Source organism: Harpia harpyja, chromosome 6 (assembly GCF_026419915.1).
Source record: "Harpia harpyja isolate bHarHar1 chromosome 6, bHarHar1 primary haplotype, whole genome shotgun sequence".
NCBI lineage: Eukaryota > Metazoa > Chordata > Aves > Accipitriformes > Accipitridae > Harpia > Harpia harpyja.
In genome coordinates, this window is record NC_068945.1 from 45,544,670 (window position 1) to 45,567,547 (window position 22,878).

Here is a 22,878-nt window from a genome sequence, read left to right on the forward strand (position 1 = left end):
CATTTTATTATAACATTATTATAGTCACTAGCACTTTCCAACACAGGGCAGTATCCTTCCTTAAACCAAAGGTGAGGTCAACATGGCTTCACTTGGTACTTGCAACAGGGTAAGGAACCTTGCTTCTAGCTTTGAACTCAGGAGAACCCTACTGATAACTTTCTTGTGGCTATTTACAACAGTAATATATAGGAAGTTCTGTCACTAATGGAACAGCATTAACTAAAAAAAACCCCCAAACTTAACTATTTAGAGACACCTCACATCAGAGGCTTGGGGGTATGATGCTCGTAAGCGAACCACTTAAAAAGGAGAATACAGATTAAATTAAAGAAGGTTTACCTTCCTCTGTGCTCCATATACCGTGGAGATGCTCAGCTTCCAAAAATGAAAGATGAACTGGATGATGCAAGATGCTTGGCACAGGGCAGTACATAAAACTGAAAGACCTAGCGAAAAAGTTCTATTCTCAGCATTGCCCAACAAGCCTCAGAAAATGGGAAGATTACATTCACCTGAAGAAAACTGATATAAATATCCAAGGATCAACTAGTTTTTCCAGTTTTGAGAGAACACTGCTTCTCATCTAGAAGCACAAACTCACATAGCATATCAATCCTAAAAGGTGTATTTTCTCATTCCAGTATTCTGGGGAAATGATGACTGGTAACAAATGACTTCTGAATAAAAAAATGCTTTCGGGTATGAGAACTCCACTCTCACCATTTCCATTATAGAGGACTGATAGAAAAATAAGACAAACTACAAAACCAAAAGACTCTTGTTAAGTCTCTAGATGCTGTATCAAACATGAGAGAGAATTTATATAAGATGCTGGTAGAATGATGGAATATAACTTCTGATGTAACACACTTCCCTAAAGATCCACACTATAAGGGATCTCAGGCTCCTTCCTCCAGCTGTTGGACAGCCTTGGAACAGATCTAAGATTAAAGCAGAAGGCCCAATTGCCGATAAAAATCAGGGAAAGAAGACCTTGCACCTGCTATCATTACAAGACAGACAGAATGTGTGGGGTTGAGAGTGAATAAGAAGCACAGCAGAAAGAGGAAGCATTTTCAACTACTTAAAACTGAAAGGTTCCACAAAATCCTGCTAGCAATGGTTTCTTGGGAAAACCATCTAAGTCTATATGCTATTCACATATTTTTATATACAAAATTATACATATAAAAACGTAACACTTCTGGGAAGAGATCAACTGGACAAAACCTTTCATGTCAGATGGTGACCATGTGCAGAGAAATGATGAAACTACTGACTTAAGTTCTGGAATTTTAGATTAAATCTTATTAGACATTGTTTATGGAAGATACAAAATGGAAGGAGAAACCAGCAAGATACAAACAACCTTACTTTAATGCTAGAGTTAATTTAGTCAGAAGAGAAGGAAATACCTATTCAGAAGCTCCACAAAAAAATGATTAGAAGAGACAGAGCACTGTAATGATGTTATTTTCCTTATTTTTACAAAGTTCCTTGTCCCAGATTTGAAAGGGATGATTTCTCTGAACATTCTTTTATCACTTGACACAAAGTGTAAAATTGCAATAAATGGTTCTTATCACAAAACATTGAAAAATGAAAAGAAATATATGAATGCATAGCACCCTCTGAAGTTTCCATAGTTTCATTTCTCTTATGTGTTCATTTACTCCACTTTAATATATTTCTTCCAAGCATAACAGGAGCAAGAAGCCTATCAGAGAGTCTACAGTGCCAAATGATGGCAAGGATCTAAAAAGAGCTCTCAGAGAGGGCAAGGCTATTGCAGAGATACGAAATGAATTCTTTGTGCTGGTGTTTATTATGAAGGAAATTAAGACGACTCCTATGCTGGAACCCTTCTTTGTTCACAGAAAAAAATCTTTATCTTCAGCACAGAATCTGTCCAAAATTAAAGCAACTAAGAAAAAGCTTATGGAATTGTGGGAGCAGCTCGGAACACCTGGCATTTGTTTTCAAGAGTGACCGTTAGAATTTGCTGCGCTGCATGTTTGCCAAACCTTTGAAGAACTAGTTTCACAAGGTCAGGTTGGAGGATGGCCTTGTGTAGGCCTGGGAAGATGTGGCTAAAGACAGTCATGAGTATGTCTATGGAATGTTTTTATCTTTAACTGTTCTGAGGACTGGCAAACATCCCAGCTGGCCCAGATATGCCCTCCTGTGTTAGTAGTATTGGCTGTATGCCGTTAGTACTTTCTAGATCTTTGTTGAAACACATATAAGTTGGATTCTTTTGTGAAATAAAGGGAATCTTGCACAGAGAGCTTCAGTGCACAGAGAGATTGAGTCTCTGCATGGAATAAATCAGAAAAATGGACAGCAGTAAGTAGCCAGGGCCAGAACTGAATTACCGATGGTTGTGTGAAAGTTCTCACCAAGAACTGCCTTCCTCCTGAGGAATGGGAGGTGAAGAATGTGGGATCAATTTAAAAGTCAGAAGTCTCCAGGGGAGGTGGTAGGTGCAACTACAGGCCAGTAAGCTTTACATCTATCCCAGAAAATTAGAATGAACTATAATATAAGGATATTTAAGGATAAAATTAAAGAAAATGGGGTAAATATTATCTATTGTGAAGAAGTCTGTAGGGCTCTGAAGCCATAAGGCAGAGAAATCTTACCTTCTGATCTTCTTGAAGTGCTCTAAAGGGATCAAAAACAGGTGGATGAGTGTGATGTGACTGATATGATGTACCTGGATTTCTAAAAATCTTTTGTCAGAGTCCCTAACCAAAGGCTTTTAAGGCCATTAAACAGCCGCTGAGTAAAAGTGAAAGTCCTTACACTTACAGTGAAAAAAGAGAGAGTAGGAAGAAAGGGTGAGTACCTGCATTGAAGGTAAGTTATGAGTAGAGTTGTGCAGGGATCTATGCTGAGACCTGTGTTATTTTACAGTATTCATAAATGACCTGGCAAACAGCTAAGAACTGAGGTGATGGTAAATGCAATTGTAATGATAGTTATGTGGCATAGTGTGGAATTCCAGAAGGACCTTATGAGATCAAGTAGCAATAAAACAGCAATGATCAAGGTAGATAAATGAAGGAGAAATCAGTTGCTATTCAGGACAAAGATCTTGGTGTTATGATGGATAGTTCCATGAAACCTTCTCTGTTCGGTAGCAGTCAAAGCAGCAAATCAACATTGGGAATTACCAGAAAAGGTTAATGAATTAGCAGAAAACATCCATCCAGGGTAATCAATGCATGGTTCACTCACGCTTCTTGAATCTTAAATAGTAAAAAGACAACAGACAAGGATTTTTTTTTTTTGTCTCTCCTCTATCCCTTCCAATAGCAACAGAGAATGAAATGAGATGTGTAGGAATCAAGTTCAAAGCAAGAGATCTTCAAGCAAGAGGAGGCTGAGTTGTGGAACTTGCTGCCAAGGGTGTTGAGGGTGCAAAGGGCTTACACAGGTTCAGGGGTGCAATGGACAAGTACCTGAAACAGATACTCACTCCAGGTTACCAAACAGGCATATTCTGAGCTGCAAAGAGTTGGAGACTGAAAGAGCACTAAGAGGAAATATCGCATATGCTTGCCCTTCCTTTACTCAAAGCAGGTCAATGCTGGAGACAGATGACTGGCTTAGAAGAACCCTGACTCAGTATGACTGTTCTTCTATGTAAACACACATGCGCTGAAGATTTCAAAATGAAGGCAGAAAGAAACTATTTATCTTTGGTTATAAACTGATTTTTGTAGCATTAGTTTCACCTTCACTTCTCATATATGAACTTCCAATAAATCAGCTGTCTTTCTGAATAGAAAAAGGTATAACCAGAGAATATGCTTGAATTTTGAATTTTTCAATTCAGTCTGTAACTCAGCAGGTGGAAAGAAGTCACTTTGCACTTCATGTGATACCCACCAGCATCCATTTCAGACAAGAGGGACTGAATAGAAGTCACAGCATGAAAAGTAGACAAAAGTGAATATGATGGGGAAGAAAACAATAGCTCCCACCTGGACTGTTTAGACTGAAATGTCAGCATTCAGGAATATCCTATAGTTCTTTGTTCTGCCCATTTCACTTTCACCAGAGATACACAAGTGTATGCGTAACTGCAGTGCAACAAGTTTGCTTGTGAACTAATGACTTTGATGGGGACCATATAGTGGAACATTTCAGAAGAAAAACATTATGAAGAGGAGCCAAAGGAGAAGCTTTTGTAAAGTTACATAGCACCAGAAGCACAGCCAACGAAAGCTGATTTTATTTACTGGAGGAAAAGGAATCAGTTGATTCAGAAACAAGGATGTGTTTTTGTTTAAACAATCAGCAAGGCTATTCTTTTACTGAAAAATTTTGCTTTTTGGCTATTTAGGAAGAGAATATCTTAAGAATGTCATCCACAAAAGCAGAAATATGTTTCCTACATAAGCAGTTTGTTAGCCCAGTTGTAATGCTCTTCCAAGCAGGAAAGGAAAGGCATGAATGAGGCTTTAATTCCTCAGTCTAGGACTTAGCATACTGTGTTCGATCCTGCATAAACATTTCTGTTCCCAAACCAACAACATTGGCATAAGAGACACACTAAGTACCAGCATGCTTGATAACTCTGTCAGAACTTGTTACCTATGTCTTCATCTCGGGAAAGAAAACAGTTGGGGGCTGTTCTCTGGTCCTGAGACCAGGTGGCAAGGTCTGCTGAAAACAGCCTACACCAGAGCTCAGTTCAGGTCTCCTCTGTGCTCCACAATGTCCCTGAAGCTCTAGGACAACAATTTACTTTTATGTGTTTATTCCAGGTGTTTGGATGTACAACCATGGCTATTGTGTTACAGCCTGCAAGAGCATTACAGCCTGCAGCATGAAACAGAGTTCACATTTCAAGTCCTAGGGGTGCAGCAAAAGAGCACAGGGGATACTCGAGAGTTCAAAATCTGCTGGAAGAGTTCTGGAGACATATGAAGGGTGGAAAGAGCCAAAGCTGATTCAGCCTTGTTCATGGTGTTTACTGGGAGCACTATTTAGTACGTGCAATCCCACAGCCATGCCTAGGATCTTAAAGGGTGTCTATGACTAATGGACAGTTGGGTCCATTGTATTAGACTAGTTCCTCACCAGTTTTATTTAGCAAATTAGCTGTAGTCATTGGTGTGCTCAGCATATGTCCTGGTATGGCCCCAGTATATTTTGTAGATTTGCTCTGACTTGTGCTTGAGTTTCTCCTCACCAGACTATCAGAAATGAAAGCAAGTGACACCTTTATCTGATCATTTGACTGATGTCACTAGATTGCCTGCTACTCTAGAATTTATGCCTAAAAGAAATTGATAATTTGAACTACAGATACAGCTGCATTTCTACATGCTCCTCCATCACCTGACTTCATGATCATTTTTGATGATCTTTCTCAGGCTAGTGGAAGGTCTAAGATCCCTCTGTGAAGCAGAGGTGAAATACAAATTGAATACATCATGCCCAGAGTATAAAGCTCTTTGTCTTTGTTCTGTGGTCTTTCTAATTCTCAGCCTGACTTATAAAACTAAGATGTATAACGCCAGGGATCAGCCTAGAACTTTGGCCTGTTGTGCATTGTCTGTGAAATTCTTTTTTCCCTTTTACTATTTCTTAGTGCTGCGGCAGATGAATGAGTGGATGTATTATGTGTGTCTGTCATCCTCAGTGAGTGTGTCTGTTTCTGTCCTTGACTTACTTTTCTTCTTTCTTCATGTTTCTTTTTTCTTCCTTTTTACAATATCTCAGTTCTAGTCAGACCCTCTCTGTTCAACACTTCTTTTATTCCTAAAACACTCATGCTATTCAGAGAATATCTGTACAGAAGGAATAGACAGAATACAAACAGAGTGCTTACCACTGTGTAAATGATGTGCTCCCTGAGATATTTTCATGCACTGCATGCACTGTTGTCCTTCACTTAAATTATGAAATAAAAAGAAATGTATCTACCTTTCTTTTGAATTCTTGAAATAAGTTTGAGCAATTATCACCGTATATTTGTCTTGTTAGGTTGAAACCAGTAATAAAAAGGCTAGAAACAACAAAGACTTAGACTCAATAGGAAATACGAATGTGTCAGGTTCTTCAGGAACTGACAAAAGCAGCATGCTTTTACAGAGAAAATGTTACGAAGTAAGAGCCAGAAAATCTCCTAACTCACCAGTATGAACATTAAGATTCTTGAGAGTATTTCAGGTACATTCAAAAACATTTTAATTTTGGCTATTATTATCAAGGATTACATAATGTTAATCTCACACTACCAAATCACTCAGGTCACAAATGCCTAGCTCCTGTTCTCACAGATGAAGCTTTGTCTGAGGCAATGAAGGAAACAATATCCTTTTTAAGGATTGTCCCTTCTTCACTGGCTCAAGGACGAGTAAAACGGCCTCTGTGACTGACTGGTTGCAAGGCAACATAAGCATATGTGTTGGGAAGAAAATCTCTCTCTCTCTCGATACCTACCAGGATTCAGTTTTGGGGATTTACTGACAGCATCACAGTAATTGCTTTTTGGGACTGTGAGTAGGTTTTCCTCTAGTAGCAGGATTGGATCAGTTGAGAGGGGGAGATCTATTGGTCTTTCCCTTGTTATTTTTGAACTTTTAAAACATATTTCCTACAGCAGTCTACAAATCTAGTGTGCACAGTAGGGTAGAAATGCATGTTGTCCTATAGATTGCCTGCCCCACTCCCTACTTTAGTACAAGGAAGACATGGATAAACTGGGGCAAGTTCAGTGGATGGCCACCATGACAGTCAGAGGTCAGAGCACTTGCTCTGAGGAGAGGCTGAGGAAGCTGGGCTTCTTCAGCCTGGAGAATAGGTGGTGTCTAGGGGGACTGAATGACAGCCCCCCAGCTGCTACTAGGAGGTTGACAAGAGACAATGGATGTAACTACACTGAAATAAGACAGGTTCAAACTGGGTAAAGACCTAACTGGATAAAGCCCTGAGCAACTTGGTCTGACCTCACAACTGATCCTGCTTCGAGCAGGAGGTTGGTCTATAGACGTCCTGAGGTCCCTTCCCACCTGAGCTATTCAGTGATCTTTTCTCCAACGTCTGCTGTTCAACAGCAGAAATAGTTCCCTCACAATTTGGAATAAGACACAGATGAAGCAAAAGCTTCTTTTAAAGAATGTGCCTAGCACAGCAAAGAAACAACTTATTTTTTTCCAAGTCTTTCACTTGCAAGTGGAAGGAAGACGTCATCCCAAGAGCATCACTGTGACCAACAGCTCCTGAAGCAGCCTACCTCTTTAGCTGAAAGAATTCCAGAAGTGTCCTAGCTCTTCCTGGCTCGGGGTCACACCACATTCCCAATATATGTTATTTCTCCCTGTGGTAGCACAGCCAGAAGAACTCAGTATAGTATGATTAGTTGCCAAGCTACAGACTACAGAAAAAGAGTCAAAACCTCCCTTAAACTTCAAAATTGTTCAAAATGTTCACTGGAAACACTATTCACAAACACAACATAAACGCAGAATGCAGAAGACTACCTTTGTAACAGGATCATTTCCTTTAGCCTTGAATCAGCCTGTCTATACAATGCCCAAGAAAACACACTGCATTAAGACAGTAAAAACTGAAAAGAGATTGCTTTTTTTTTAAATAGTAATCTGTATAGAACCTCCAATACCCCTGAAGAAACTTTCAGGAGCAGATTTCTATTGTGTGCAACTTCCTTACCTGGTGAATGCAAGAGCCTAAGAGCCTATAAATACTTTTGCTTCCTCCTAAGGCTATAAATTTAAAAATATGTCATTAAATTACCTGTTACCATGAACATGAGAAGCACAAAATGCAAAACTGTAGTGGAGCAAGGTTGGATCAATGACAGAACCATTTTCTGAATGTTCAATCAATTCACTGAGATAGCAAAGATGGCGGTGACAGCCTCTCACTCCATAGCGAGCACAGTATTCGTCTAATACGAAGACTTGACCTGGGCTAAACCAACCCTGAAAGAGAAAGGCAAAAACCCCACAATATTTTGAGATTTCTTTTGCCACTCACAGCTTTTAAATCAAACAAAGAACAGAAGCATATATTTTTATGTGCATTACATAAACTTTTTATACTACAATGACTTATATCTGACTAATGCTGATGGCACTGTAAGCTAGATCCAACAATAGCCCTCTTGCTGAAAGGAGTAAATGTCAGGAAATTATCTGTAGTTCTGAGTTACCACTACTATGAAATATATAGTTTACAAAAACATGCTAATACATCCAAGTCTGGTACAGACTTAATGATTTAAAAACCTAATATAAACTAACACTTCAAAATAATTAATTTTGTTAAGAGTAATTAATTGTAAGGTACAATAAAACATTTGGGTAATGCTGAGGGACATTAACATGGACATTAAAACACAGTTTCTGGATGGCCAGTTCCCCATGGCTGCATCTTTAATGTGAGAGAACCACAATTTGACCATAAACCTTGTTTCTTATGTAATATGTGTGCACTTTTAAGAACTTTCACTAGCAAAGAGATACAAAGCTAGGTAGTTTGTTAAAAGCCATCTGAGTAAGATGAATGTGATTTGACCTTAAATAATTAGATATTCTGGGGCATACTGAGGGCTGACTCAGGCAGAATCCTGTTGAGACCAGAACAGTGTAACCCTGACACAGACAGGAACAAAGTATAGACTCCTTCCCACCACAAAACCAGTTCTTGAGTGAATCCAGAGTGTAAAAAAACCCCCTGATTCTTGATGTAGACATGTAAAACAGAAAAACCTTGACTGCCTTGCCTCCCAATATGAAAAAAAATAGCATAGTGAGCTTCCAAAAAGCAGCGGGGAGAAAAACATAAACATTGGGAAACCACAGCTACCACAGCTGTTCTAAAGAAGCATTTTTCTTTGTTCTTTTCTTAACTGTGGTGACATTTGCCTCTCATCATCCCTGACAAATGGTTAAGAGAGATTAAGGAACACCTGAACTCAAATATACAAATAACTTTGATAAGCAAAATGATTTTGCAAGTCATGAATTTATGACATCAGTTTAGCAGCTGAAGACCCATATTTCCCTATTGCTTGTGAATACTTCTGCAAGCTCAGATGTTTAATATTTATAAAAAATATCAGCAAAAATACTATTAAACAATACTTAAAAATATATTCACATCAGGTTTAAATCATCTGTGTTTTTACTAAAAGACTCGCATGAGAAAGGGATTTAAATTTTATATTCTCCCCCAAGTCTTGAATTTAATATATTATTTGCAAACAAGAACACCTCAGTTATTTCATAAATTTGCTTGCTCCTGATTAATTTCTTTGAAGTCAATGTTTCCACTACCTTTTAAAAAGCTTCAGCTGTTTCTAGAGAACACTTAGCTTTATTACAGCACCCAGAACAGTACTCAGTGTTTTAAAATAATAACCAGTCATGTTGCAACGGCTCATGTAGTTTACACAGTGTTTGCCAGAAAATACGGTGTTTCATTGGAAGAGGAAAGAAAAGGGATTTTAACTGAATTTCTGCAATAATATGTGTCCTAGCCCTAAATATAATAAACAGTGGTAATTGTGATTGATATTCTACCAATAAGTTGTCATTGTCATTGATCTCTTTCTACATTTTTATGGAAAACATGACAAAATGCTACATGTTGACGCCTAGCAGTACAGAGGAAATAATTATTAAAATTTCTGTACATTCTCATAGGAGAAAATTGTGACAAGAATACAAATTTTTAAAGAACTCATTACTTTAACTTCAGTCTCTGTAAGAGATCTGTTTAAGTGTGGTCATTTTCATATAAATATGTGCCTTTCTTGCCCTTGTTCAACCCCATACCATGCATAAGTCTCACAATCACATAACAACTATATGCTACAGAGTATTAGATAACTGTGTACTTTTTATTGTATAATTGAAAAAAAAAAAAGCTCCCCAATACTGAGAAGTATGTAAAATTAAAGAAGTTTAGGTCATACAGTATTTTAATACAAAACTGTGTTTAATATTAATTCTTAAACATTTTTATTTTTACAAGTTATATGTGTGGTTACTCTGTATTTATTGAAACAAAGGGATGCATTGTTTCTAAAAATGATAGGAAATGAGCTGTTCAGGAAAAAAAGTCACACTTACATGTTCATGCATTCTATTGCTACCTTAACATTCCCAGTTTTTTTAATTAAAAAATAGAGTTAAATATGCAATTTAACAAAAAATGATCACCCATTCTACTTATTAAAAGCTGAATTTTAAAAAGAACAATAAGAAATGCATCTGCTTTATGGTTGCTATAGCACTGTGTATTTCACCTAACCTCTTCTAAAAGTTCCTGATTTCAAGGTTCTATTAAGTGTCTTACTATATTATTATTATAAAAAAAGATTTTGACCCCAATGCACTGTTAGAAAGCTAACCATTTTCTCTTTGAGTGCCAATTACTTTGTACAGATGTACCTTTGGGCCTCTTTGATTCAGTGTGCAACCCACAGACAGAAAATGAGTCCTTTAACTTTTTCTATACATACTTATCTGGTAGTATTTTAAAAAGGAAGCAACTGTCATCAAATAATAAATTTTTTTCCCTTTTTTACACTTGCCAACAAACCTAAAACCCCTCATCATTATCTTTGTATTACATGCCTAGTCAGACCAATGGAAAAAAGAAGTAAAAAAAAGTTACCCTTTTTTGTTGCTGTTGGGATAGTAAAGTAAAAAAAATTATGTGCTATGAGGCATTTTATGTCCTTAGTGAGAGATCACTGTTTCAGACACGATATCGGGTGAAAAATAAAGCCTCAGGAACTTACGAGGTCTGACCCACACAAACGTGTTTAACAAGTATGTATAATCTGCTGGACTTCCACAAGGTTGTTGCTGGTTTTCCCTACTGTAAAACAAAACCTGAAGTAGCCCCATCCTCAACTCCTAGTCCACAAAGCATAGAATAGAGAATGTTATGTAGGAAAGGGAAACTGCAGCTACAAATATGAAGCATGTTATGCCAATATCTTATCTTTTATGGCTGTCTTTGAACGTGAAAAACATTCATTTTGATACAGAGATCACATTTTACTTGTTTTTGTTTAATAATTATACTCCCATTTGTTGTTTGCAATTCAGGTAATACATATATGCCCATATATCTACATTGCCTGTGGTTCTGCTTCCCTTCTTTTGGCGTTTTTCCTTCTTCACACCACAGTGGAATGAAGAATTACAAGATGGGTGAAAATGTCTGACATGAGGCAACTACATTTGTACTTAAAATGCCTGTACAGATGTCAGTAAATCCTACCACAGGAGCTCTTCTTACTGTTATCAGAACCTTCTGTTTTTATTCAAACCTCCATAGAGGACATGATAAATTTCAGCTGATAAAATCAGAGACAGTTTGGGTCTCTGCTTTCTATTGAGTGGCACAGCAGCAGCTTGCAAGTGTATAATTTTCAAATTTGAAACCAATCAATTGGACCCTTTATTCCAACTACAACCGTAGGTATTGAATGAACGAGGAAGAAAGGACTACTTTGTAACATTTCTCACTTCTTTGTATTTATCCTCCAGCCAGTACTCACCAAACAAGAATATGAGTCATTCAATCTGTGATCCAAGGTCTGCCTCTGAAGCAGTCTGAAGAGGGAAGCATGGTCAAATTTGCAGGGATTAGCAGAAATAAACTCATCCATGCCATGTTTCTGACCACGGTCTGTATCTGTTCACACAAAGGAAAAATGTGCAGAACAATACATGTGAGTGTGTGCGCAGACTTACAAACGCAAGTGTACACATGGTATATAAGTCTCAATATATAAACTTTCTTGAAAATATGTCAAAGAAATAAGTCACATAGGTAGATGCTTGCAGGTGACATTATAGAACCTTGGTTTTTAATCTGAAAATAATATTACTGAATTATTTTTCTATCATACCAATCTATGGAGTGTAACAGTGAAAAAAAATAAAGTCGCTACCCACCGACAGAGTAAACAAAATTTAGAAAGGCTACCGGAAAATACAACATAGTACATTAAAGTAATTCTTAAAGCATGGTTTTCTAGTGGAGCTCTTCAAATATTACAATTTAAAAACCAATATTATGAGTATGAAAAAAACGTGTTCTATAATTTCCTAGTTTTGTGTAGCGCTCTTTCTAATTTTAGAAAAATAACCAAATAAATATCCTTCCCTCCATTGCAAAAAAAAAAAAAAGAAAAAGTTTATGCATTTATTTCTTCAGATAAGAAAGAGCATCTTTACTGCAGATCAAAGTACTACTCATAGAAATATTCACCATAGCTTGAAGCCTACTTCTCAAATGGCAAACTGGAGCAGAAATGAACACACTGGCCTGAGCTAGGTCATTTCCAGCCTTCTTTTTGTACTCAGCTTTTAATGAGACAAACCTTAATGTAGTAATGGCAAAGAGCTCCTTCAACCTTCCAGCAAAGAGTAGTGAAAAAGGGAGCAGCATTTTTGTGTAAATACATTGAGAAAACATACCATCCCAAATGGCACTTCAATCAAAGGCCCAAATTTATTGTTCTTCACAGATTGCATCTTTCAGCGCCTTTAAACCCCGCGGGTTTATCAAAAGAGAAGCTCTAGTGATTGCTTTCATTAATGCTATGTTTTGTCAAAGTCCTCAATGTGAATTATCTATCAAGTATGGACAGAAAAAGCCTTACAGTGCCCAAAAGGACTAGTTATGTATTAGCACATTATCTGTCTTGGATTCTATAGACTGTACTGGGGTGAACAGTCCTATCAACTTAAAAATTGACTTCCCCTTTCAATAGGGTCTTAGCCTTTGTTCCTTTAAATTCAAACCTAGGTCTTTTTATATTCGTTACTAGAAAAGTACAGATCTAAGTGTATCCTAAATGCAATTTTGAAAACCTGCATAGTACAAATCTAAAATTTCTAAAGAAAAGGAGACAAAAGTTTATTGATTAAACCCAATTATAGAGTCAGGTTCATAATAAAACTCAATATTGATCTGTGGGCATGATGCTAACATAATCAGTCACATTTAGAAATTTAGCCCCAGATCATATTGATCCATGTCAACTCCAACTTTCAGCTGTATTTGTGGATGGGAGAATTATTTAATTCAAGCTGAAGGATCTGCAGCATCACATCCTGGAAAGATGCAGAAACTAATTCATATCACTTGGCTTTGCATTGTCAAAGCAAGAGTCACATCCATGTGACAGATTTCACCAAGGTGGATGTAGCAAATAAACAGTATGACAAAACATCGATGGTGTAAGGTATGAGACCATCATCCCAGAGAAACAGCAGCATATATTTTTAATGGTTTAAGGATCAGTAGCATATGTGATTACATAGATTAACAATATTTCCATGAGCATTAGATTAGCCTATCGTTAATGACAAACTTAGCTCGTGTTTTTGACATAGGTACATGAAATGTTTTCTCTTAATTAGTGCAATTTAAATGTATTTAACATGAATTCAAAGATAAACAACTGATATCAACACAACTACATTATTGGAAGTACTAAACTACAATGTGAAGTTAACTATGGTTTCCAAAATGATCCACACACAGATAAGTTTTCCAAACCCAATATGCTTAACATGTGACTGGTTTCTGTGTTTCTTGTAAGTTTTCCTTCTTACACAAATATCTGATTTATCGAGCCATTATTTACAGTAAGGCAGATGACAGAAAAGAAGAATAATTACTATTTCTTTCTGCCATTGGTCTCATGTACAAATTATACGTAGCTGAATCTTTCTTAAATTAACCAGCTTGATTTTTTTCTCTGGTTAACCACACAAATATAAAAGACTCCCCTTTTTAAAAAGAAAATCTGTGTAAGTACTGACAAGTAATTAAGTATTTTGAAATCAGGAGACTGGATGATGCAAATGAAACAGATTCAACATTCTGATACAGTCATCCAGATGATCAGAATGTGTAAGGTGACCTATTGAATACAATGCAGCTTGTGAAAGCAGAATCTGCTATTACATAGTTTGGGCAAAAAAAGCAAAAATATTTATTTAAAAATATAAATACTTCTAGGTTTAATCCTACAGAAAGATCATCATCTTTTTAAGTGAATCAGTACAAATAACATCATAAAATAGTAACAGAAGATCTGTTACCAAATGCATTTTAGCAACAGAAAAACAATTAAAAACTTACCTTTGCCAGCTGTAGGCAAGCAGGAAATAATAGAAAAATAGATCTAGTGTAATACACTACATTTTATTTTACTGTTATGATATACAAACAAGATAACTGGTAAATCTTTTTGAAACAAAATGGATTTTGAAAAAAAATGTAAGAACTTGATCAAAGATTGTGAGGAATTTATAAATGTTATGACTGTAATTTAAAAATTATTTAACAACCTACTTGTAAAAATTGTTGGAGTGATCATATTTTCCAAAATCCTACACAAATGAGCTTTAGATGTCCTATTCAAGCTACATGCAAATGCAAAAGACATACAGTGCTATATTGTGATATACAGTTAAGAAAAAATACAATTCCATTTTATTCTCTGCACTTTCTCAATCTTGGGAAATGTTCGGAAGATATCTGAGGAGAACTCCAAAGCAGTAATACTTCTCCTGCTTTTTCACAATTAATTTTCTTCCCTTCTTAATGGAATTTGTTGTCCTGCTTTCAAGTTGCCTCTAACTCAAGCTCATTGCTTTGGCTGCTATTTCCATGTTACACTGTCTGTTTCAGGTTGTGTATTTATTTTATCCTTAGGAAACTGTTAGCCAAAAAACTATCCATTTTTTTTTTGGATCAAGATAGGACAAATATATATATTTTAAAACCATGGTGAAAACTTACAAAAGCTATTGCAGGAGTTCTAGCAAGTTCTTTGGGTGTTCTTTTAGACAAGGATATTCATTTTGGCAGAACAGCATTCTGAATATGCCTTTTGCCATTTTTGCAAGAAACTTCCAATTTTAGTCCAGCTGCAAAGGCTATAAAAATCACCACATCCTCAGTGACTCAGTATAGTTGAGCAACCAAGAATTCCATGTTTATGGCACACGCTTGAGTGGTGATAACCAAATCAATAGGCATAATTTCTGTCCTGTTCCAGCCCAGGAGCAAGTACAAGTTTTCTGCAGCATTTACTCCGTGCTAGGGTGAACTACAGGAACTGGCCTTGCAAAGTGGTGACCTCCTCCCTTCTGTGGCTCTCTATGACATCCCTGCTTGAGTTTAAGCATCATGGAAGCAATCTGAACTAACTCAGGCAAGCAGGACAGAAAACCAGGTAGAGACAAGAAATCTGGTATTGCAGGGATTAAAAAGATCTAAAGACTAGGAGTAGTAGGGTAAGAACTATGACTGATACAGAAGAGGCTGGAACTGGTTAGATGAAGATGAAGGTGCACTCCATACAGATAGTGATAATTTACATTGGGAACATTTTGATTCCTGATCATTGACCAGGACTCCAAAGTGCTACATGCTTAGAAACACAAGCCAAAGGAAAATCTATGCCCCCAGAACCTTCTAACTTCAACATCAGACAATGAAATAACAGATGGAAAGAAAGAGGCAGAATTGAGAAAGCAGCTGGCCCATATGGCCCGACTGTCAGGCTGGGGATAGCACACTGATGGACTGCCAGTATTTTGCCGAAGGACAGATTTCAAGAGGATACTAGTGAGTTTTTGCAAGTTTCTGAGTAGCACAGGAGAGAGCATAAAGGTGACTTACTGACCGCCTAAGGTGGTGGAGGCCAGTGTTAACCTTTTCTTTCTAAAAGGGAGATGGGGTAGTTGGAGGCAAGCAGGAATGGGATGTGAAGGGGAATGGGGAAACATGCAGGGAGGGTGGAGTTACTCCATGCTTCTAGGTGGCAAAGTGTACGATGGATATAAAGCTGCCAAACCTGCTGAGACAGCTATGTCAAATGAAAAAGTATGTTTTATTTCTGTTTGTTTCTAAAATATTTAATTAATTAAACATACAGATACGAACATCTCAGAACTATTTTAAAAGAACTGCTTTACAAGAACATTACCAACTATACCAAAACTGAGCAATGCCACCATAAGGTTAGTGGTGGTATTTCTTGTGTGTATGTATTACGACACCAGTACCTTAATATTAATCATATTCTGGTTTTCCCACAGAGTCTCTGATATAGCCAGCTCAAAGATTGAGAGTGATACAAATAACGTTTAAAAGAAATATGAAATTCATGATTTATTCCCATATCATTAAACTATGATAGGGGGAGAAATTTTATGGTGCTTATCATCAGTATATCCAAACAGATGGAAAATGTTAATGTTATATTTTCACATAATCCCAAAGAATATCTTCATTTGGCAAACTGCCTGCACTTTCTTCTTGATTACACAACACTGTCCACTTGGATGATTTAAATGTCCACACAAACTTCCTCTGTGATACTCTTTTGGTCAGATGGATGTTTCATTTGGAAATGTCTTTAACTTTGCTGTCATTGGATTGATGTCTTGTAATACCAATGTACGGCCTATGCACTTGACTCCTTTTGCTACTCCCTTGCTACTTAATAAATAGGATTTAATGTTTTGTATGTGGGCTGTAAACAGCATTTGTGTGACAACTGTTATAATTGGTCTCTGCAAAATCTCAAATTATTTTCCTTTTGTGAGCTGCTTTGATAAGTGACATCATTCCAAAAGAGAGATGAGGAAAACTATACATCTCAGATCAAATGATTCCTCACTTAACTTGGTTTTCCAGTATCTGTCTCTCTCCTTTCTTCTCTGCAAATATTTTCACAAAGAGACCATCTCTGAACTCATGGTGGTGTATGATCAGAATGATGTTTGGCTTTGTGTTGCTTCATTAAGACATGAAAATCTCCTCATGTGCTGCTGTTACTCCTTTGTTACGACCAAGTTATTAACAGTGTTCATCACTTCAGCAGCCTTTCGAACTGCATGAATAGATCTCCTAATACATTGCTCATTAAGAAAGGGAACGCCTCCTGCACCTTTATATGACGCAGATGAATCTATTTTTAATTGGTGCTTTCCCTGAAACATTCATGTCCTTGGGAAACTTCTGGCTTTTCTACAATCATGCATCCTTAAACACTCTGCCCTTTGCATTACAGCATGCTTGTTCAGAATAGTGGAACTGAAGATCAGTCTCTTCTTCTTGATCATTACTGACATTAGCCTGTCCTCACTTTTGTTTTGGAGCCATCTAATACTATGAATGTGCAGTACCAAGTTGCTCTACTTAGAAATTAAGAAATTGGCTGGTATTCATTTTAAAAGTTGGAGGGGTACAATAGTAGTTTGATTCTAGTGCCACACTTAAATGTGTATTTGCCTCATTGGTAGTATAGAATACCAAGTTTCTTCTAAATGCCCTACATGAATGATCCTAAACTGCTATGCAGCATCAACAAGAAGAGACTGCACATTCAGATCAGTAAGAGATCTGTAGGTTGGCCTTTTGGAGCGCTGCTGCTGTGCACATGCAAGAGCAACATGTCCATTTTCTGCATTTGTGATAATTGCTGTAAATATCAGTCAGACCCTGGCTGTCTTATTATAATCACGTCTAGCTTCTTTTCAGGAGTTCCTGATGTGTTTGTTTTGATCCAGCTCTCAGGAGGCTCTGTTGTACAAAGAATTATCTTATGTGGAACAAGGCACCAATAAATGCAAAAAATACAGCCTTTGTTATACAAAAGGAGTCTCTTACTCTTTCCTTTTCCTAGATCACAGGAATAATTCTACCACTGCTTACAAAAACTCTTAGAGTTTTGAACTTGCAAATATAGAAAACAGTAGAGGCTGTGAAAACAGAGTATCATTTATTGTCATTTACACATATCACTTGATGAAAAATGTTAAATGTTTAATGACATGCTTGCATTTGACAAGTTGTCATTTTCAGCTAATAATGTAACATTAACTTTGGAAGGCAGAATTTTGCCTACATGGCAATGGAAAATGGAAATGTTAGTATTTATTACCAGCAAAAAATTAACCTTAATACAGCTAGGTATGTGGCATACTAATCATCATCTGATGTTTTAATTTCTTTAATGACAACTTTCAGTTCCTCTTGTATCTATCAAGAGAATTTCAAGATTACAGAAGATATTTTATAAACACAATATATAAAAACATTGAAACGTGTCTCCTTAAGTTGATTTTTCTCTACATCCAGCAGTGTAAAGATACTTAAATTTTTTCAAGTTATCAGAAGTTCTTTTTGTACATTTTATCAGGATGAGTGAGTTGCATTTCTTATCTTCCTAGAGGATGAGGAAGATGGAGACAGACTTTCAAGGCTTAAATATTATTAAATTACATTTGTTTTGCAAAGCCCTAGTTGGTTTTCTGCTTTCTGTACGCGGAGAGGGCGTTGTATGATATACTTTAAAAACTAAAGCAATGTGATCTTGTATTGGCTGGAAATGCTTACATGATATATTAGCTGAAAAATAAGATACATAAAAAAGTAGTTGACAAATTCTCTAGTCATAACTGTATTTCCTAATACTAAAAATGTATTATAGTAAAGAAGAAAAAAATTGAAATTAATTTCACTTAATGTATACACTAGCTGTCTTGATTAAAAATAAAATACTCTTAACTTCATGCAAACATTTTTCTAGGGGAAAACAAACGAACTTCCTAGGAAACTGAACATATTTAAATCTGACAAAGGGTCAGCTATAGATTCTTCCTAGGAGTAAAATTGTGCCCCAAGAAAATCAGCACAGTATCTGTAAATGAAGCAGGAGTCTTAGAAAATTATTTAAGGTTATATCTGTAAACCCTTGTTCTTGCAGTTTCTTAAAAATTGATTACTTTGATTATGCCCATTTCCACCTCAAGTGCAAAAGACAGAGTAATAAAATTTTCCTCATGTAGGCAGAACTGGAGGTATTACAGAAATCAGGGAAACATTGATTCTTTTAAGACTGAACCTCACATTAAGTTAAATTTCACAAGTTACTCTTCTGCAAAGAATTCTATCAATTAATTACAAAATACAAACATCGAAGTGTATTAAACCCAAAGGCAAATAATAATTTAACCACAGATTTTTTTATTTATATACAATTCAGTCATATCAGTTTGTGCAAGCTGATATAGAAGCATGACAGAAAAGTACATATTTTGAGGCTTTTGAGCCTCCCTTAAACTGTCTTTAAAATAAAACTTATTTTTCCTATGGTTTCCACCTAAGTATTGTAGTCACCCGAACTGTCTAAGATAATATCAAGATGTGTCAATCTTGTTTTTTTTAATTCTTTACCACTATCAGTAATTTTATCTCTAAAAACATAATTTCAGTATATCCAAACCTGCAGTTGTTCTTTGTACCTTTTTCTTTCTATAATTTTCCCTGCCCTGTGGTCAGCGTTTTCTAGCTGCTTTCACTTCCATGTCAACCCTGGGTCTAAGAAGAAGAGCAATTCCTTGGCTACTACTGACTATGGTCACTTCTTTTGTACTTTCTAACTGATGCACATGAAGTAGAAACTTTAGGGGGGGAACACAGTGAACTCTCCAGTACCCAGCCCAGATCCAGGTAACTGGGAGGAGGTGAGCAGAAGCACTCCTCGGCTGTTGCTCCACCTTTGCTTTTGCAGTGTTACTTAAATCCTACAAAATACTTCACCTTAACCCCCCCCTTGATGAATGGTTACTTCATCAAACATCAAACTGTTTCAGATTAAAAATGCAATGGATGTCAGTGCTTTTGTGAGATTAAACTATGTTTTTTTCAATGTTCTTGACAGCCTAGTCAGGATTTTAGGTAAGTATTACTGAGTTTAACGAGCACATTTTACTGTCCTCTAATAGCAAAATGATAAAAGATTACAGGATGAATGGAAGGCCGTGAGATTGAGTGATAGCAGGACTGATGGAGGAGAACGGTTTTGGGTCAACCTGCTATAGACTTCAGACATTAGACCAAGTTGAGTCTAAAACATATATCTCCCTTCTATCACTCTACATATATAGATATATGATAAAGAACAAGGATTACTGCATACAGTCATATGACATTGTAAAAATTTGATGGCTATTACAAAAATCCTTGAATTGCACTCAGCCTCCAGAGCAAAAAAAAAAAAACAAAACATATATACTTCCTATGTGCAGATATCTACATGAAAGAATACTTTCAAAGAGATTATATGAAAATTTCAAGATATGGTTAATGTATGCTACCTACCTTGATTTTCTCTGAAACAATATTTTCCTCAAAGAAAGATGAGGAAAATTTAAACCTAATTTTTTTTTTAAATTTTTTATACGTAGTTTAATATTACACTGAGGGGTGCAAAAATCCAGCAGCCCATCTAGTGCCTTTCAGCTCACAATGTACTGTCTACATAGCAATTTTTAGATAACTAATGTATACAATGTATGATAAAGCTGACGTAAATCTGTAAAATTCTGAGAATAGATTGATGTTTTTCTGTTCAACACTACACTGGCTGGTTACTGCAACATATAATGTAAACCAAACACCATCTTCATGGTAATATGTGGGTCAACTGTAATGAATATGAAGGTAATTGCCATATTTTCATGGATTATAATAAAAATAATGACCTCCAAGTCAGGATTTCCCTTGGTGGTAATAATAATCTGAGTTAAAGAGCTTCTGGCTAACAACAAACTGCTAGGCACATTTCCCTAGTGAATGAGTTCTGCTTAATTAAACTTCATTGAGGGAGCTGCTACATATCTTACCAACTAAAACCAAAACCAAAGCCACAAAAGAAAAAGAAAGCCAACTTACAAAGTGGGGATATGTCTGTGTTGACATTTCCTCCTTTAGGATTCATCTTCTGAGCCTGACTTGCAGGAATAGGCTTATACGATTGACCTGTGGCTCTGTACATGGCTTGAACCCAGAGTATTCTATCCTGCTCATCGTCACTGGCAAATATCACGGTATCGCCTTCTTTAACAGCATTGAAAAACATTTGACCACCCTGAAGACCTGAAGCAGGAAATAGGAAGGTAATAGTAACAAATACAAATAACTTCTAAATCACCAACAATGTTTATTACGTTATTGGTTTTTCTCCGTGTATGTGGGGGGGAGGGAGGTGTGTTAAAACATTGTATAGGTATTTATGACCTAGAAATATGATAAAATCTAAAGCTATGAGGATCAAATGACAATACATGGAAGTAACAAATAAGTAGAATAAATATAGAAGTCACAGGAGAAAATATTTCCATAATTCCATTTCCAATTCAATTCCAATTTATTTCTTATTCAACTCCTCCATGTCATATGTTATTTTGCATTTCTCTAACATATCCTCCTTCTTGGCATAATTTTCTTAGCTGGAACTGCCTGTCAACTTTATTTCTTCTTGAAGAGAGGCAGCTCCATACCTCTTATCAGTGTTGCTGCTCCTTCTTTGGTCCCTTTTTCCCATTCCAGTGTTTTGTTCTGAGAGCACATAACCAGAACAGCACACAACAGTCAACGTGGCTGCACTGGGGAATTTTTTATGACAACATTGTTTTGGCTTTTCAAACACCTTCTGAGCATTGTTTGCCTTCTCAATTATTCTAAACATAGAGCCAACGCTTCCAAAGATCAATCTTCAGTATCTTAGAAGTCTCTTAAATTCATAACCCTTCACTGTTTAGGTAGAGTAGAATCATTTTTCTCTACATGTGTAACTTTGATTTCCCTCTGCCATTTTAATACTGACTTGTGCAGATTTTTCTGATCTCTTCAAATTTACTTTTGATTACTCTGAGTAATTTGTCTTTAGCAAGCACTGTCATCATTCACATTCTTTTCTAAATCATTTCTGAATATACTTCACAGTACACTGCCACATGACTCCACCATCAAAAATAGAGCGAAAACGGAAAGACTGACTAGAATTCATATTTTTTTCCTTGTATCATATGTGGTCTTACAATGTTTTAGGCAACCTTAGTGTAAGTTTGTTGTTCATTCTTCTTACAACAAGCTTCTTTCTAAAAGCATGATTTTTCACACCAGAAAATCCTAGTGGAATAATTGCCTTGGAGTTTTTTGCTGCTAGATCAAAACAAGCAAATTGAATCAGCTGATTTACACAAACATATTGTATTTCAAAATCATGAAAAGTACCTGTGTGAGGAGCTGTATAATCCACAGTGTATCCTTCCAGTTGCATCAGTTCCTGAGGCTCAGATTTCTTTTCTCTGTAACTGCACATTGCAAATGTGTATTGGCTAACCTGAATAAGAAAGGACTTCTTAATTGCTGAGTTCCATTCCAGAACTGTGTAACACATGTACCACGGTTTAAATTAGCTTTCAGTTGTGCTGAAGAAATAAACCCCATTTTTTTCCCAGAAATATTTACAGTGTAAAACTTTGCATTCTTTCCCCTTCCTGCCAAAAGGAAGGAAAAAAAAAAGCCATAAACACATCCCTCTGCACTTTCCTGAAATACAATGTATTTTTGGGCTGTTGCTTTATGAAAAATTGAAAAGAAGCAAATTAGTTCTGGTAGGGAAAATACTTCGTACTGTGGTACTGACCAAACTGCTCACTCTACTGTGTGAGAAAAAAAGTCCTCTATTCCAAGCTGGAAAAAAAGGACTTTTATGCATAAAAGTACTGTTTGCAGAAGGAGGGCCACAATTATCATGCAGCTGGAAAGATGAACACATAACCTGGCCAATTCTAGTTGAGATGCTAAGTACCAGAACCTTATGTTTGATTTTATAATCTAATTTCTGCATCTTTTGCACCTGTGTTCACACCCATCTCCAAGTTGCTTGGCTCACTGGATACAGTACTGTGTAGGCCAAGCAGCTTGCAGCTGGCATGCAAAACATCAGTTACTACTCATCAATTACAATTATTAAAAAAATAATAAAGCAAT

General features: G+C 36.5%; 2 protein-coding genes across 10 annotated transcripts in view; both read right to left on the bottom strand.

The window, feature by feature from the left end:
- Positions 1-22,878, bottom strand: part of AASS (aminoadipate-semialdehyde synthase) — a 512,915-nt gene that overhangs the window by 169,674 nt on the left and 320,363 nt on the right. The gene's annotated exons all lie outside the window — the stretch shown is intronic.
- The window catches only part of CADPS2 (calcium dependent secretion activator 2), a 333,579-nt gene that overhangs the window by 94,090 nt on the left and 216,611 nt on the right, over positions 1-22,878 (bottom strand). For all 8 annotated transcript variants that reach the window (XM_052790487.1, XM_052790486.1, XM_052790483.1 and 5 more), the window contains exons 10-13: positions 22,117-22,225; positions 20,773-20,976; positions 11,561-11,697; positions 7,777-7,964 (exon numbers count right to left, since the gene is read on the bottom strand). In XM_052790487.1, coding sequence (XP_052646447.1) covers positions 7,777-7,964; positions 11,561-11,697; positions 20,773-20,976; positions 22,117-22,225 — 638 coding nt within the window. The remainder of the gene's footprint in view (positions 1-7,776; positions 7,965-11,560; positions 11,698-20,772; positions 20,977-22,116; positions 22,226-22,878) is intronic.